Source organism: Pelophylax lessonae (genome assembly GCF_965119305.1).
Source record: "Pelophylax lessonae genome assembly, chromosome: 5".
Taxonomy (NCBI): domain Eukaryota; kingdom Metazoa; phylum Chordata; class Amphibia; order Anura; family Ranidae; genus Pelophylax; species Pelophylax lessonae.
The window spans coordinates 164283738-164300529 of record NC_138772.1 but is presented as its reverse complement, the minus strand read 5'-3'; the positions used below and the strand labels follow the sequence as shown (position 1 = coordinate 164300529).

Below are 16792 nucleotides of genomic sequence, written 5' to 3'. Positions count from 1 at the left end.
AAGTGCCGCAAGAATCCACTGGGTTTTCACCCTTTGAGCTTCTATACGGACGGAAGGTCCGAGGCCCTTTAACTTTATTACGGGAAAATTGGGAAGGGGAGGTGGAAGATACAGGAATTCCGGTTGTACCCTATGTGCTGGAACTGCGGGAGCTGTTATCCCAGCTGGCTGGCATGGCCCACAGCCACCTCCAAGCGTCTCAAACACGGCAGAAGACATGGTATGACCGAAGGGCCCATGGGCGGGAGTTCACTGAGGGCCAGCAAGTCCTCCTAATTGTCCCACACCCCTAGAACAAGCTCCAGCACGTCTGGGAAGGGCCCTATAAAATCCTCCGCAAACTTGATGAGACTAGTTATGTACTCAGCCTAGACGATCATGACCGACGACAGCGCACAGTCCACATAAACATGCTCAAAGAGTACCATGACCGGACCTTGCCCATCCTGGCCATATGCCTTACCGCCACAGGTGAAGCTGACGAAGGGTCCCTACCTGACCTCCTACAAGCCACCAAGGCCACCCACTCCCTGGATCAAATCCCTACTGGGGCCCAGCTAAGTTCCCAGCAAAAGGGTCAAATGCGGGACATGATAGGGAGCATTATTATTGTATTAGGTTTTCTCTATCGTTCGACAGATGCAGCTCCATCATCTTTAGACCAATGGGTTATGCTCCTCCTACCAGGAATAGGCACTAGGCAGGAAAAAAATGTAACCACACCTATGGGGCTGTCCCTGCAGGCATAACCCCACACACTCTGCTATCAGCAATCTGTTTGTTTCTGCCTAGTTTTAGAAATAGGACCTAGCTCCCTGCTGGGACTTTGGTCTTAGCTGTTAATAGGGAATTTTGTGTTAGTTTGTATTTTATTTTTTATTTTTCACAAGTTAGTTCCTGACAGACCAAGATCCAGAGGAACTACAAGCAACAGCCGGCTGTGGTTTCCCACTGGATAATCTAGATCCTTAATGTCTCCCAGCCTGGCCAGAAAGCCTGAGCAGGGTAAAGTCCAGAACAAGGCCTCGCCACGACAGTGCCCCGACGGAGGAGACGAGTCTGCGAGTGGACCATCTCGCTGGGACGCGACAACCTGGAACTCCCTGAGTCGCAGCTTCCCCCTGGCTGACAGCACCCCCATCCTGGGTGGGAGGTTAGCTGCTTTGGAGTGTCACCCACCTGGGCTCCCTCCGTTCCCCTGGCTTCTGGGAGAACTAGACCTGTATACCCCTAGCAGGTTTTTACCTTGTGGGGCGGTAATATTGCGGCCGTTGCGGAGCTGCATAGGTGGGGGTGGCTTGTCCTGATGGGGTCCCTGCTTAGGGACCTTCCGATACCTACTGTTGGGTCCTGGAGACCGCATGGCGCTCCGTGGGGGGCCGCCATCTTGCTGTGGATTATGCTGTTTCTACCCCCATTGTATTGCATGGGCAGACATTTTCTATAAATCCCCAATATGAATGCATTTAGTGGCCATTTTCAGGTCCACAGGCTGGGCAAGCGTGCAACATGGCTTTTAATGATAGAGGCAGAGTTTGTTCTCTTATAGTTTCAGGACGGGAAACTTTAACATTGGCTGATGACTCCACAGCGCCTGGTACACAGGTGTCATTTGGCTTCTGCAAATCCCATAAAATGGGGCAAGGTTTTCCCTTGACCGGAATTGTTTCAAAATATTGTGGATGAACAATGGCGGTGCATTAAGCACATGCTGGTGGTGCCGAAGCGTTTTGCACGCCGTTACCCCTTTGCAGTTGCAGTGTCCACTTGGTGGACTGTACTGCCGAAGGTGGATCACCCGGAATCCAGGTTAAATAAAGCGACTCTGGTACCTGTGGAAGAGTCTCCAAATTTTGCGGACCCCGTGGATAGACAGGTGGAGACTTTGTCCAGCCATCTACACGTGATAGCGGGTTCTATTTTAAAGACTACCTTTGGGAACATTCTGGTGGCGCAGGTTGGGCAAACCTAAGACCGGCCAGTCCGGATCTGCAGACAAGTCCTCGTCTGCATGAAGGGGCGTCCTCAACCGCTTCTGGGGTTGGGGGACATCTTTGTTTCTTTCCAGAACCCTGGACTTCCTTGATTCAGGACAAATGGGTTTATGAATTGATCCAATCAGGGTACAAGATCAAATTCCGATCTCGCCCGTCTGACAGGTTCTTCCTGTCCAATCTTCACCTATCTCCAGACCGGTTAAGGGACTTGCGGGGAAGGCAGTGCAAGATTTGCTGTCACAAGGAGTGGTTGTTTTACTTCTCAGGAATGTTTTCAAGGGTTTTATTCAAACCTGTTCACCATGCCCATGAAAGAGGGCAAGGTGCGTCCAATCCTGGATCTCAAGGCCCGGAACCGTTTCATGCGGGTACAAAAGTTTTGTATGGAATCCATCCGCACAGGAGTGGCGTCACTGCACCAGGGAGACATCTTAGCCTCCATTGATATCAAGGACACATATCTACACATCCCTATTTACGCTGGTCACCAGCGATTTCTTCGCTTTATAGTAGCAGAGCATTATCAATTTGTGGCATTACCCTTCGGTCTCGCCTCCACTCCCAGGGTGTTTACCAAGGTGCTAGCAGCTGTTGGCATTGCTGAGCCAACGGAGGATTGCAGTACTGGGGTACCTAGACGATCTGTTGAGAGCGAACTCCCATTCAACCTTGATGGGCGACCTGATGATCACTGTCAAAACCCTGCAGGAGTTCGGTTGGAACATCAATTTCAAGAAATCCGCCCTAATACCTTCCTTGAGACTGAATCATCTGGGCCTGACTCTGGATTCAGCTTTGGCGACAGTTTTCCTCCCTCCGGACAAGCTGCAAAAATTGCAGGGGGGGCGATTTGGTTGCTGTTGGCAAACAATCTGTCTTCACTGCGGGCCTTGGGTCTGATGGCATCAACCATCGTGGCGGTTCAGTTTGCTCAGTTTCATACCAGACCTTTGCAAAGGGAGATTCTTGTAAAATGGAACAAAGATCCGAAGTTCTTGGACTCTTTGATTGGGTTGAGCCACAACACAAAGTCTGCTCTGTTGTGGTGAATCCAGTCTCCAGCTCTATGCCGGGGCAAGTCCTTTCTCCTGTTGTCTTGGACAGTGGTAACCACGGACGCCAGGCTGGGGCGGGGTGCTGGGAAAGAGTCAAAACTACCAAAAAACATTTTGGAGCTCAGAGCAATAAAGCTTTGTCTGAGCCAATGGACGACTCGTCTATAAGATTGTCTGGTTCGGATTCAATGGGACAAGATTTATAAGTGCATGTATAAAAGAAAGCAATCCGCAGATCAATGTACAACAGCTTCCTAGCCATCTTGTAGAAAGTCGAGACGTTCTTTTTGGTCCTTACCGAAGGACCTCGTAAAGGATTGGCTGCATCATGTTTATACTACTTTGGGACATCCCATTGGTCTAAAGATGATGGAGCTGCGTCTGTCGATGAACGATAGAGAAAACGATTTTTGTAAGAACTTACCGTGAAATCCTTTTCTCTGAAGTACGACAGGCACAGCATCCGCTCCTCTACTTCTGGGTGAAGGGGCTTTCTTGTCTTTCAAACACTGCTTGCAACTAAACTGCTGATAGCAGAGTGTGTTGGGTTATGCCTGCAGGGACAGCCGCATAGGCATGGTTAAAATTTTTTCCTGCCTAGTGCCTATTCCTGGTGGGAGGAGCATAACCCATTGGTCTAAAGATGATGGAGCTGCATCTGTCGAACTTCAGAGAAAAGGAGTTTATGGTAAGTTCTAACAAAAATCCAGTTTTTTTAATTCGGTATAGAATTTACATTGGTAGCGCACAATTACTTTTGTTTTTCTATTTCAAATACCTGGTAAGCCCATATTGCTTAAACTCATCCATAGACATAAGGATGTTCTTTTGAGGGGCACTCTAATAGCCTGATCACCTTATTGAATTACTTGCGTTCTAGATGTCCATCCGAACTATTCAGCTGTAAGATCCCCAGCTGGTTGCAATTTTCCGCTTACATACTTCTGCCCTGTCTAGGCTTCACATTATTTGGGGTTGAAGGTTTAATTCAGGTAGGCACTAGATATGCAAAGGCACCCTTATAGACTGGGGCACCTATTGATTACCAACCTTGCAATATGCTTTCCTACCTTCCTTTTTACTATTGGCAGATTGGGCCTTCGAAGGCACTGCTGCCATCAGGTGATCTCTTTAATCCCTTGTGGGTGGAGTGACTCAGGTCTCAGTGCTCCCAGTGGTTGGATCATCTGTAGTATGCAGCAGCAGGCAATTTTGTGCTTTTAAATTATGCGGTTTTTCAAATTCTCTGCTGATGTTTACAGGGTCAGTATTTTATGAACTACACAATGCTCTTATCCTATACTAAAATACTTACATTTTGTCTAATTACACTATTTCTACATTTATAGACCACCAAGCCCAAAGAAGAAAGATTAAGTTTTCGAAATGCGTTGGGTTTCTTTCTGTCATAGGAAGTCTCTGACAGTTTGAATGTTTTTTTGTCTATACGTTAATAAAGTATATCGTTAATTTTTAAAACCATTTTGGAGTTTATGCCCTAAAAAATCCCACCAGAGGGTCTTTGTACACACTATTTAGTGAACAGGGATGCAGGCACTTCTATATATCCCCACGTATTACAACAAATCTATCTATACTTTAGTAAAATTAAGAACCTTGAATGGACTCAAAATAGAACTTTCCTGTGTGAATCTGAATAGGGAATCTAAAGCGATTGCTGGATCAGGAAAGTTACTGGCCAGCAGTATCTGTGCGAGCAATCGAGAGTAAATGTCATACATATATCATCAAGATTGTGCCAGAAGTCTGTTGCTCTTCGAGAAATGGAGATCATTGTAACTTGGACAGAACTCAGTGTTTCTGTTCTGTCTGTGGTACACAATCCTGGCTCAGAAAACAAGCAGGCAGACTGCTAAACTGCCAGCAGCTCCTGGCACTATAGCCCCACTTATAAAAAATACTCAGAGATTTTATTTCAACCAAAAAAACCAAACACACTGCCATTCTAATAATACAGTAATATTAGGGATAATATGATTTTAAGGGTTTGTGTTTAGCTGAACTCAAGTAATGGATTTTTTGCATAGTTACATTGGACCGATATTGTAACTATGCATATGCCAAACCTGCAGAACTGCTGTGTAAGTACAAAATCACTGTAGTACTCACCACTACTACAGTGATTGCCGCAATCTCCAGAATTAATGACTGCAAGGCATTCTCTGATTGGACATGATGCAGAGGTTTGTGGTGATGTTACATTCTCCCCCACATCCAATCAGAGAACACTTTGCATTCATTGAGAAAAATGAAAGGTGCTCTGTTAATGGTGCATTTGCCTGTAAGACAGAGGTGATCGCTGTAGTGGCAGTGACTACTACAGTAATTCTCAGCAGTGGCAGCATAAGAATGCTACACCTCAAATGAATGAAGAGAGAGTTGAGTTTGGTCTTCATCTTCCTGGGGTGGTCAGGCCTAGATGATGCAGGGAGCAGCGCTGACTGTAATATCAGTGCCTCTCTGAATTAATATGCTGTAAGTGTTGGGTGTCGTGCTCTGGTGGGGCCATAACATTTTGCTATTTTCTCAGTCTTCCTGCTTACGTGAAAAAACATAGTGACTCAAAGCATCCACAGTGACAAGCCTCAATCCCTAAATATGTATACAGACTAAATAGCAAAGGTCATGGAACTTTAGATGAGGTCAGCCACTTTCTCAAAATTGGTAAATAAAATGCAAAACCCACACACACAAGCAGGGCCCCTGTACTGGGCCCAGGCACCATCATTTCAAAACTTGGACCCAGGCACCTGCTAAGCAGGAGGGCCAGGGGTACTGTCCTATTGCAGACACCATTCCTCTTCTGCCTCCTCCTGCAGCATTGCCAGATTCTCCTTCTCTTTCTCCCTCTGGCTGCACTGCAGAGGGATTTGTCCTAGCACATGTGCCTCTAACATCTGCTGTCCAGGCTCTCCATTTACCCCTTTCTCCCGCAGCACTTCTGGCTTTCCTTCTCTCCCACTGGCAGCTACTGCGGGCTCAAAGGGAGATGTTCCAGGATAAAGAATGGGCGAAGGGGCCAGTGAATGTCATTTACTGGCCCCTTCCTTTCCTGAATGGACACAGTGAGTGATGAGTACCAATCACTCCTGTGTCCATTCATCACTGAAGCTTACTAAACTGTGTTTACTATGCCATAGTTTGTGAATAAGCAGGAAGCCTCAGAGTGTTTCCTTATTTATTAATCTGTGCTGCTGAGGCTTCAGATAAAAGAACTGATAAATCTACTCTGTCTTCAGTCACTTTCGGCTGGGAAAGGGGGGCCCTGTCAAGTAGGCTGTATGGGGCCCTGTGATTTCTAACAGCAGCCCTGCACACAAGACATTATCTAGTTATGCCCCTCTTGGATTATACAGTATCTGATAACCAGCATATCAACATACACCGACTAGGTGTCTTCTAAAGACTGTATTCATTCATCAGATACATGACCTAACTCCTGCTCGGGGGAACACATCTTCATTGACGCAGACGGCACTCCTAGTTAAGCTAGACTACACACAACAAGAAAGTGTATTTAATGCTCCTTCAACAACAAAATTCCTGGTGTTGGGATTTACATGTATGATACTTTGTGTTTAACAGCCATCATTGGCTGATCACTGGTAACATAGCGAGGTCAGAAGAGTGCATTGTGTAGCCGTATCTTGGCTGACATCACTGAGGTTTCCTGATACTCACTGCAACCTGATCCCCAGCATTCATGTGCTAAACTGTATCTAAACCGTAGACACTGCATATGTGGTTTGACTGTGAACCCGGGTGTGCATGTTTTTAGCAGCAACGTTGTCCTATTTTCAACCCATTCTGTGTAGTTTGCTTTATTTAATTTTTGCCGTTTTCAATTTTGATAATTAATAAAGTCTATAATTCAAGGAAAGACTTCGGTTTCTGTCATTCTCCTCCCCCCCAGAACTTTTGTGGGTCCCTTCCCAACCATTTTGTTCAACAGTCTTTTTGTGTTCGGGAGTTGAAGGGAAGGGCTCCACCATTATTGGTGAGTCGGTACGCCTTACCTGTGCTGGCTCAAATACTAACCAGCACCTTGATCCCATAGTACTTATTTCACGTTTTATTACTTGAGATGCCAATATAAGACCCTATGTGAATGTTTGATAGCTATAATGCATACAGACGTTTGGAAGTGATGAATCCTAAATTATTAAAAAGTGACCATAGATGGGTAAAGCTACTTTATATATGCCACTTTTTAAACATATTCCCTGAGTGCTTGAATCCTCTGCAGTATTAGACAATCCTGGCATTGACTCATACACAGTACTTTGATTCTTTCCTCTGTTCCACCTCTCCAACTTCCAATGATGCTTGTTATCACCCTTTAGGCTTGTTATCACCCTGAAACAACCAAATAACTGCTCAGACTCGCTAGTAATTATCAGGCTGTCTATAGTTACCCATAGCCACCCTTATTCATATTTTTTAATTGCTAGAGATACTATATTTAAGGGGTTTTCAATGCTCGCTCTTCGACTGAATTTCATGATTAAACCTTGCTATAGAAAAATTGACTGGAAGTTGCCACGAGTGATGAGTGGGTAGCAAAAGATTAACGCTTTGCCTGCCAGGACGAAAAATGGATGGGTGGATCTCATCTCTCATGTTTTGAATAAGGTATTCAGTGCTGCTCTTTTGTTAATCAAATGCAGAAATGAGAAACTATTTAGTTCATATAGCATGTCATTAAATCCAGCAGATTCATTTTAATGCATAACATTTAAGTAGATATGAATGTGAACCTGCTGAATGTAAATCAGCCGCATGACTGATAATGAACAAGTTCCTATAGTAGAGAATTTTACAAGGATTTTCTTCTTCTTTGTGATTATAAAAAGAGATAGCATTTCAACTCCCAGAGGAAAAAATGTTTCAATCTTGGCTCAGTGCTTTGTGTGAAGGAATCCAAAAAAGACTTACGGAAAATATAACAGATTACAGCCATTAATAGAAAGGTTTCTGATTGGCAAGTAGCATATATAGCTCTTTGTCAGTTTATTTTAGTAGACTGATAATGATCGGTTCACACAATTCCGCAAACAGTATTAGCGCTCTGCGGCAGGATTCAGTTGTACTTACATTTCCTTGTGATTGCCTTGTAGAAAAAATGGAGATGCATTATTTTCAACTAAGAAATGTAACCAGTTAGTGTCCAGAGAGAGGTCATCCACATTTCTCTGGTTTTATTTATAAGACAAACCTATGTCCCAGTATACCAGTACCAGTCTTTCTCTATGCAGAGAGAAGATTTAAGAGGAAGAACACATTGACATAAAGATACCCCCCTGCAGAGCACAAAGATCTCCAGCTTGCTATGGGAGCACCCAAGCCGAGCTGCAGCTGTGTGTGTCTATTCAGACACAGAGCTGCCCCTCGGCCCTGCCCCCTCTGTCTGCGGATTTGCTAACTGACTTTGACAGCAGCGGGAGCCAATGGCAGCGCTGCTGTGTCTCAGCCATTCAGGAGGGAGTCCGAGGGACTCATGGACATTGCTGGATAGAGATAGGGCTCAGATAAGTATTAGGGGGTGCTGGGGAGGCTGCTACAAACAGAAGGCTTTTTATCCTAATGCATAAAATGCATTAAGATAAAAATACATTCTAACTATACAACTCCTTTAAGGTGATATTAAAGGCATTCTTTTTTTAAAAATAACAAACATGTCACACTTACCTGCTATGAGCAGTGGTTTTGCACAAAGCATCCCTGATCCTCTTCTCAGGACCCCCGCCGCTGCTCCTGGCCGCTCTCTCATATCCCCTCAGAGCCAGCAGCTTACTATGGGGCACCCACCCAAGCTGCTCTGCCTGTCCATTCAGACAGAGAGCCCCGGCTTGGCCCCCTCCTCTCTCTCCTCATTGGCTGTCTAGCTGTAATTGACAGCAGCAGGAGCCAATTTCTCCCATTGCTGTCTCAGCAAATGAAATAGGCGAGTCCCTGGAGAGCCAAGGGACATGCACATTGTTAAAGCGAGAGGGAGCTCAGGTAAGTATGGGGAGGGGGGGGGAGGCTGCTGCACAGAGAAGGTTTTTTTTTACCTATGCATAGAAACACTCAGCCTTTAGAACCACTTTAAAGTCTAAGTTCACCCTTTCCAGAAAATAACCTATGATGTCAAGGGGCCCCAGTAGATAATAAAAAGCTGTGCAGCTTTGTAAAATGTTTAATAATTATATTGTTATAACTGTAGGACATTTTGGGACTCCCCATAAACCTGGCTAAAAATATGCCAGTTAGTAATTCCTACCTTGCTGCTAGCGAATGAAAACCATTGGACACTCACTCCTAGCATTACAGGCGTGAAAACCAATGGCTTTGCATCCTGACAACACAACAGTAAATGAGCATTACTGACTGGGAATTTTTTCAGCCAGGCTTATAGGGGGGGGCTCAAATGGCCAACTAGTATAATGGTATAACGAGCTTTTACAAAACTGCACATTCTTTCAATTCCTACTGCAGCCCCTGACTGCATAGGCTATTTTCTGTAAAAGCTCATTTTGGGTAGGTTATTCATAAAAAAAAGGTATATAAAATGATCAGCCGTGACATTATAACCACACATTGTAACCACTTGACCGCCGGAAGATTTACCCCCTTCACAGTCAGGCTATTTTTTGCGATTATAGGACACAGGAAAAAATGCTCCTGTAGAAGCTGGGATTTTTTAGGTGCTAATAACTGGGGAATGAGTTAAAAATTAAACATGTTTTATTGATCTCAGTAAAAATTTGTTTTTAAACAAAACAAATAAAGACATCAATATTAAAATCACTCCCTCATAGTATTCTGGAGAGTAGTCAGCATGGTCAAAGATTGGTGAAACTTCTAGGGTGACAATCCCAACATGTTTCCCTGACGACTTCGGCTTCTTCAGGGGATGTTTTTTTATCACATCACTGTGCGTTAGAACACAGACTAATCATCAAGATTTCCACTTGTTTATGGGGTAGGATCAACTAAACTTAAGTCACATTAGTTCAGACAGAAATCCACCAGTTGGTGGAGATCGCGGGGAAGCGGTGACACACATCAGTCACGCTGATTCAGTATTGGAGGCTTTAGTGGTGATTCATCCCTTTTTCCTTTATTGGCGTTTTGTGAGTGGATTTGGGGAGTGGTTCTGTGATGAAAACAACAACTGCACATAATTGCCTTGCCCTATAACCAACTTGTGGATTTCTGTCTGAACTAGTCTGACGTTTAATTTATCCTACCCCATAAACAAGTGGAAATCTGGATGATTGGTCTGTGTCCTAGCACACAGTGGTGTGATAACAAAATATCCCCAAAGTTGAAGCCAAAGTCGTCGGCGAAACATGTTGGGATTGTCACCCTAGATAGAAGTTTACCAACCTTTGACCATGCTGACTACTTTCCAGAATAAAAGGAGTGATTTTAATATTGAGGTCTTTATTTGTTTTGTTTAAAAACTAATTTTTAATGAATTGAATAAAACATGTTCAATTTTTAACTCATTCTCCAGCTATTGGCACCTAAAAAATCCCAGCTCCTACGTGAGCATTTTTTCCTGTGTCCTATACTCCTAAACAGATGCGGTGCCAGTGAATTTACCTCTGAAAATCTTTTTCCTGTGTATTTTTTGCGATACGGCACTGCGTTATTTTAACTGACAATTGCGCCGTTGTTCAACACTGTATCCTTTTTTTTCCTATAAATAGAGCTTTCTTTTGGTGGTATTTGATCACCTCTGCGGTTTTTATTTTTTGCACTATAAACAAAAAAAAGACCGACATTTTAAAAAAATGGAACAACATTTTTTACTTTCCATTATCTATTATACAAGCCAAAAAAAAAAAAATTGGAAAAATTTAATTTTTTCATCAATTCAGGCCAATATGCATTCTGCTACATGCTTTTGATAAAGAAAAAATCCCAATAAGCATATATTTATTGATTTGCGGAAAAAGATATAGCGTCTACAAACTATGGTATATTTTTATTAATTTTTTTTCTCTTTTCTTTTTTTTGTACTAGTAATGGCGACGATCAGCGACCTGTAGCAGGACTGGCTGGGAAGGGGTTAACACCAGGGGCAATCAAAGGGTTAAATGTGTTTCTAGCCAGTGCTTGTGTACTGTGGGGGAGATGCTGTTAAAGGGACTGCATTGATCCATGTTCCTGCTTTGGATCAACGTCTTCCCTACTGACGAAAGGCAATCTGCCGTGATCACATAGGCAGACTTCCGTTCTGACTGTGTAATGATAATGAACGATCACCGGGTGCCGGTGGACATCGAGTCAGCAGTACCCGTCGATCAGCTCCCACTGTATATAATCACAACAGAAGCGGGCCACTGCTGGCGCACGTGCACACCCCCAGCCCAGAAGTGCTGGATCGCCGCCGTGTATCTAAGTGATACGGTCAGCAAGTGATTAACCTGTTGGGTCATGGGCTCCGCTAGGCCTTGGAAGGTATCTGGCACCAAGCCACCAGTAGCAGATCCTTTAAGTCCTGTAAGTTGCAAGTTGGGGCCTCCATCCAACTTGTTTTTCCAGCACATCCCACAGATGCTCGATTGGTTTAAGATCTGGAGAATTTGGAGGCAAAGTCAACACCTTAAACTTGCGTTTGACAAATCATTCTTGAATTCATCAGACTAGGCCCCCTTCTTCCATTGCTCTGCAGTCTAAATCTGATGCTCACATGCCCATTGTAGGAGCTTTTAGCTGTGGACATGGGTCATTGTAGGCACCCTGACCAATCTGTAGCTGCGCAGCCTCAAACGCAATAAATACATAGATACAGTAGCTGTTCTGTTGGATAGGACTACACAAGCAAGCTTTTGCTCCCAACGTGCATTAATGAGCCTTTGCCACCCATGGCCCTGTCCCTGGTTCACTGTATTTCCTTCCTTGGACCACTTTTGGTAGATCCTGACCACTATAGGTTGGGAACATCCCAAAAGAGCTTCAGTTTTGGAGTTGCTCTGTATAAATCATGTAGCCATTACAATTTGGCCCTTGTCAAAATTGCTCAAATCCTTATGCTTACCTATTTTTCTACTTTGAACACATCAACTTTATAGAAAATATATACGAAATAATCAGATAATCAGTTATGTTATGACTGATCAGTGTGTGTGTATGTATACACACTATATTACCAAAAGTATTAGGACGCCTGCCTTTACACACACATGAACTTTAATGGCATCCCAGCCTTAGTCTGTAGTGTTCAATATTGAGTTGGCCCACCCTTTGCAGCTATAACAGCTTCAACTATTCTGGGAAGGCTGTCCACCAGGTTAGGAGTGTGTCTATGGGGATTTTTTAACCGTTCTTCCAGAAGCACATTTGTGAGGTCAGACACTGATTTTGGGGCGAAAAGGCCTGGCTCGCAGTCTGCACTGTAAATTTTGTTTACCTTTACCTTGTTTCTTGTTTACTTTAATCTTGTTTACCTAATACCTTTTGGTTAATTATTATTTTTTATTGTCAAAACTCTACCATCTGAAGAAACTTTTTATGCTTTCTACTTCTATGACAGGTAGTGCTTCCAACCTTTATTTTGGAGAAAAGATCCCTTCTGGAGATGTATGCAAATTTCATGGCCCATCCCGATCTTTTCTTATCCATCGCAGCTGGCACTACCCCTGAAGAGCGAATGATTAGCTTTGTGGAATATTACCTAACTGCCTTCCATGAAGGCCGCAGAGGAGCAGTTGCCAAGAAGCCTTATAACCCAATTATAGGTGAAACGTTTCATTGCAGCTGGGATGTTCCCAAAGAAAAGGTGAAGCCTTGCAGAACTCAGAGTGCCTGTGAAAAAGCCAAAGAAACTGATATAGTCCAGGAATCTACCAATGAGTCGTACAAAGTGCGGTTTGTCGCTGAACAAGTGTCTCACCATCCACCTGTGTCTTGTTTTTACTGTGAATGCAAAGAGAAGAAGATGTGCGTTAACACACATATATGGACCAAAAGCAAATTCCTGGGAATGTCCATTGGAGTGTCAATGGTCGGAGAAGGTATGTAACATTATCACTGATGCTGATTGTTTATAAACATATTTTATATACATATTTTTTTAAATATTTAATTTTTTCATTCATTCCTCGCTTCTATTTATTTAACAAAAGTAAATTATGTCCTTAGTATACATAAATAAGCCAATTTATCTCCTTTTCTGGATGGATTTTAAGATGAGCTCCGGGCAGACATGAATAAACACTGTTTAATCCAATCATGTCCTCATTAAAAATAATAAATACCTGAACCTGTCTTGCGATCATTCTTCTATGATCCCCTGCCCAACAAAACTCTGGGAAAGGGATGATGTCATTAATGTTTTGCTATGCCTTTGTGGCCCAGTTGTAGGCTGTATTGCTTAAAGGAGAAGTATAGCCAAAGCTTTTTGGCTGTACTTCTCCTATGGATCACAGGAATGCAGTTCGTTCTGCACTCCTATGACTCCCGCTGTTGGCCGATGTCACAGAACCAGTCCAGGCTCTTAAAAAACCCAGACCCAGAAATCTGAACTGGCAGCTGCCCCATCCTCCCAGCAATCTGCTGAAAGCCTGAGCCAGCCCCTCCCGTCAAAAGCTTATCGCTCCACTGAGTGCTGGAGGGGAGAGCAGAGGGCCGCTGACTGACAGTCACAGCTCTGTGCTCAGAGCAAACTGGAGAACTGAGCGATCAGGGGTGTTTGATTGCTCAGTTCTCAATGCAGAGCCGGCGGGGGACAGATGCAGTATCAGATTGATGCTGCATCCACCTAGGTGAGTATAATAATTTTCTTTTTTTTTCTAAAAGCCATACTCTTTATAGTTTAGTCTGCCTGTGTGAGATTTGGCATGTGTATCTGAATTAAAAGACTGGCTAATCGGAATTAAATATTGGTTTTTTTTTTTAGGTAAAAAGTTTACATATGTATATTTTAGTTAATACCCTCTGACAGAAAGGAAAACTATTTAGTCTACATTTACACCTATGCAGGTTGCAGATGTTGCATTTTCCCAGTGCGTTTTTCATTTTCTCACGCCTTTTTTATGTGTTTTTGATGCATTTTGCGTTTTTGAGAGGTGTCTGTTGTCATGCTGGAGAAACCAGCAAAAACCCAGCTGAAACGCATCAAAAACACGAACACTTCCTTTTTGATTCATTTTCATTAGTCTATGGCACCAAAAACGCAAACTGCTGCGGGCAAAAAAGTCCCTGGGCAAGCTTCTTGGAAAGAAACTTATTGGTTGAAAATGCACAGATTTTAACTTGACCCATAGGAAATTGTGTTAAATGGACTGTAGTGGGTTTTTGCAAAACTGAAAACACACTGCAAAATGCATAGGTGTGAACCTAACCTTACAGATGTTTTTGAAATGTGAAGGCAGTGTTCTGGGTCTCCTTTATGCCATCCTGTATCTGAAATAATAGGAAAGCATATTTTTTTTTTGGACAATTCAGCAATGATGATCTCTTGATTAATGTGTATATTTTGTGGTGTTTAGGGATTGTTTAGCTCAAGTGAAACACTCACCACTGAGTACAGTCCCCACCAGATATGATGTTTAAGGGCTTGTCGGCCCTAAACAAAAAAGTCAAACAGAACAAATGGCTTTCCTACAGGGGCACACGCTAGGGTTGCACTGATACCAATTTTTTTATCGGCGAGCATGAGTACCGATACTTTTGGTCAAGTACTCGGCGATACCGAGTACTGATACTTTGCGGTAGGGTTTGCGTTGATAAAAAAAAATTGCCGCAGATCACACTGCAAAGAATTGCATGCGATTTGAACAGGAATGTGGTTCGATTTCTGTCCAAAGCGCATGCTACTTCCCCCACTGCTCCTGTGTGTGTGTGTACAGAAGGGAAAATTGCCATCTAGTGGGCAGTTTAAAAAATGTCAGAACTCACAATACATATCTGGCCACATGCAAAATATTCTACATAGGTGTCTCAGGTCGGCCGATGGTAGAAAATCAGGGCCACTGGAGGTGCTCACAGGGCTCGAGGAGAAGTTCCGGAACCACATGGGTAAAGGGCAGAAGTGATGTCAGCTTCGGGGCGGACCGCCTCTACATCTCCAGCCCAGTGAGCATGTCCAGCGGCCGTGGTTTGCTATCATCGACGGACCAGGACAACTATGTCGATTATTTTGCATGTGGCCAGATATGTACTGTGAGTTCTGCCATTTTTTTAAACTGCCCATGAGATGGCGCTTTAATCGCTTTCTATACATACATACATACATACATACACACACAGCAGCAGCAGTGGGGGAAATTGCATCTGATTCAGACAGGAATTGCACCGCATTCCTGTTCGAATCGCATGTTATTCTTTGCAGTGCAATTTACACCCATTTATTTTGTATTGGCGCAATCACACCACAAAGTATTGGTTTCGGTATCGAGCATTTGAGCGAGTATTGATGCTCCCTAATTTATACCGTCAACATTAAAAAATAGTAATATTCAGCCTCCTGGCTCTATTTATCAGCAGTGCTGCTCAGGCCTTATGCACCGGTTCTCCTGACCATCTAACACAGAGTCCCTGTGTTTATGTACTTCTGTCAGCCCTCTTTCTGGTAGCTCCCTGTTGCTCCCCTCAGGCTGGGGCCCTCAGTCTGTTTATCAGGCTGCACTATGCAGACATGCACACTGCTGACTGCTCCCTTGTAGCCACACTGACTCCTCAGGAGGGTGGAGCCCCGATCTACCGTCAGGTCCCGTTGTATAACAGATGTGTACACCTGTGTCACCAGTGTGGCCTGTAAAACCTGGTCCCAGGTTTGGAAATTTCTTCTCTTCCGATTCTCTATGAAATCTCAGGGCACCGGGTCCCAAACCGGGTTTTACCAACCACTGAGGAAACTGCAAAGCCAGGTTCCTCCAAATGAAATAAGCCTCCTGAAGTCCCTCAACCTGCCTAGTTGAGAATCCTGGGTAACCTAATCCCTTTTTAACATGTATTTTAACAGTATATGTCAAATATGTATATATAATGAAATTGTACAGAACTGTTACTACAATATTTTGTAGAGTTGCAAAACTATCTCATACTTACTGACTAGAATATTCACTAACTTCTCTGTAGGACTCCTACAGTAAGAACTCCCAGCAAAGGTTTCTGGCTCTGCCCACAGAGCGATAAAATCTCACTTGTCTGGCACTATCTTTGCAGTCCCACAGGTAGAATAAAAACCACCCGTCTGGTCTGCGGCAGGTGCAAAGACCTGGAGTCTCCTGCAGACATCTCACTACTGGAGTCTTTGAGAATTATAAAAAGCCAGTCTGTAAATAAAAATATCTGTTTCAGATGAACTGTCCCCTAAACATTTATCAAAGCAAAATATGTCATTTTGAAGGTACGGATTACCATTACTATGTAGTGAACTTGGTGTTGAGTTATTCAATTTAAGGTCATCACAGAGGACAAGGGGGCACTCTTTAAATCTAGGGGAAAAGTGATTTCGTCTCCAAATACAGAAAGGTTTCCACACAGTAAGAGCTGTGGAAATGTGGAATAGACTCCCTCCAGAGGTGGTTCTGGCCAGCTCACTAGATTGCTTTAAAAAAAGCCTGGATTCTTTCCTAGGTGTAAATAATATAACTGGATACTATTATTTATAGGTAAAGTTGATTTAGGGAATATCCTATTGCCTCTCTGGGGATCAGGAATGGATCATGCTTTGCTGGGGTTTTTCGCCTTCCTCTGGATCAACTGCGGGTATAGGATTGT

General features: G+C 43.5%; 1 protein-coding gene across 2 annotated transcripts in view; it reads left to right on the top strand.

Annotated features, from left to right (window-relative positions):
* Nucleotides 1–16792, top strand: part of OSBPL10 (oxysterol binding protein like 10) — a 745381-nt gene that overhangs the window by 541953 nt on the left and 186636 nt on the right. For both annotated transcript variants that reach the window (XM_082258274.1, XM_082258273.1), the window contains one exon: nt 12600–13080. In XM_082258274.1, the coding sequence (XP_082114400.1) occupies nt 12600–13080 (481 nt within the window). The remainder of the gene's footprint in view (nt 1–12599; nt 13081–16792) is intronic.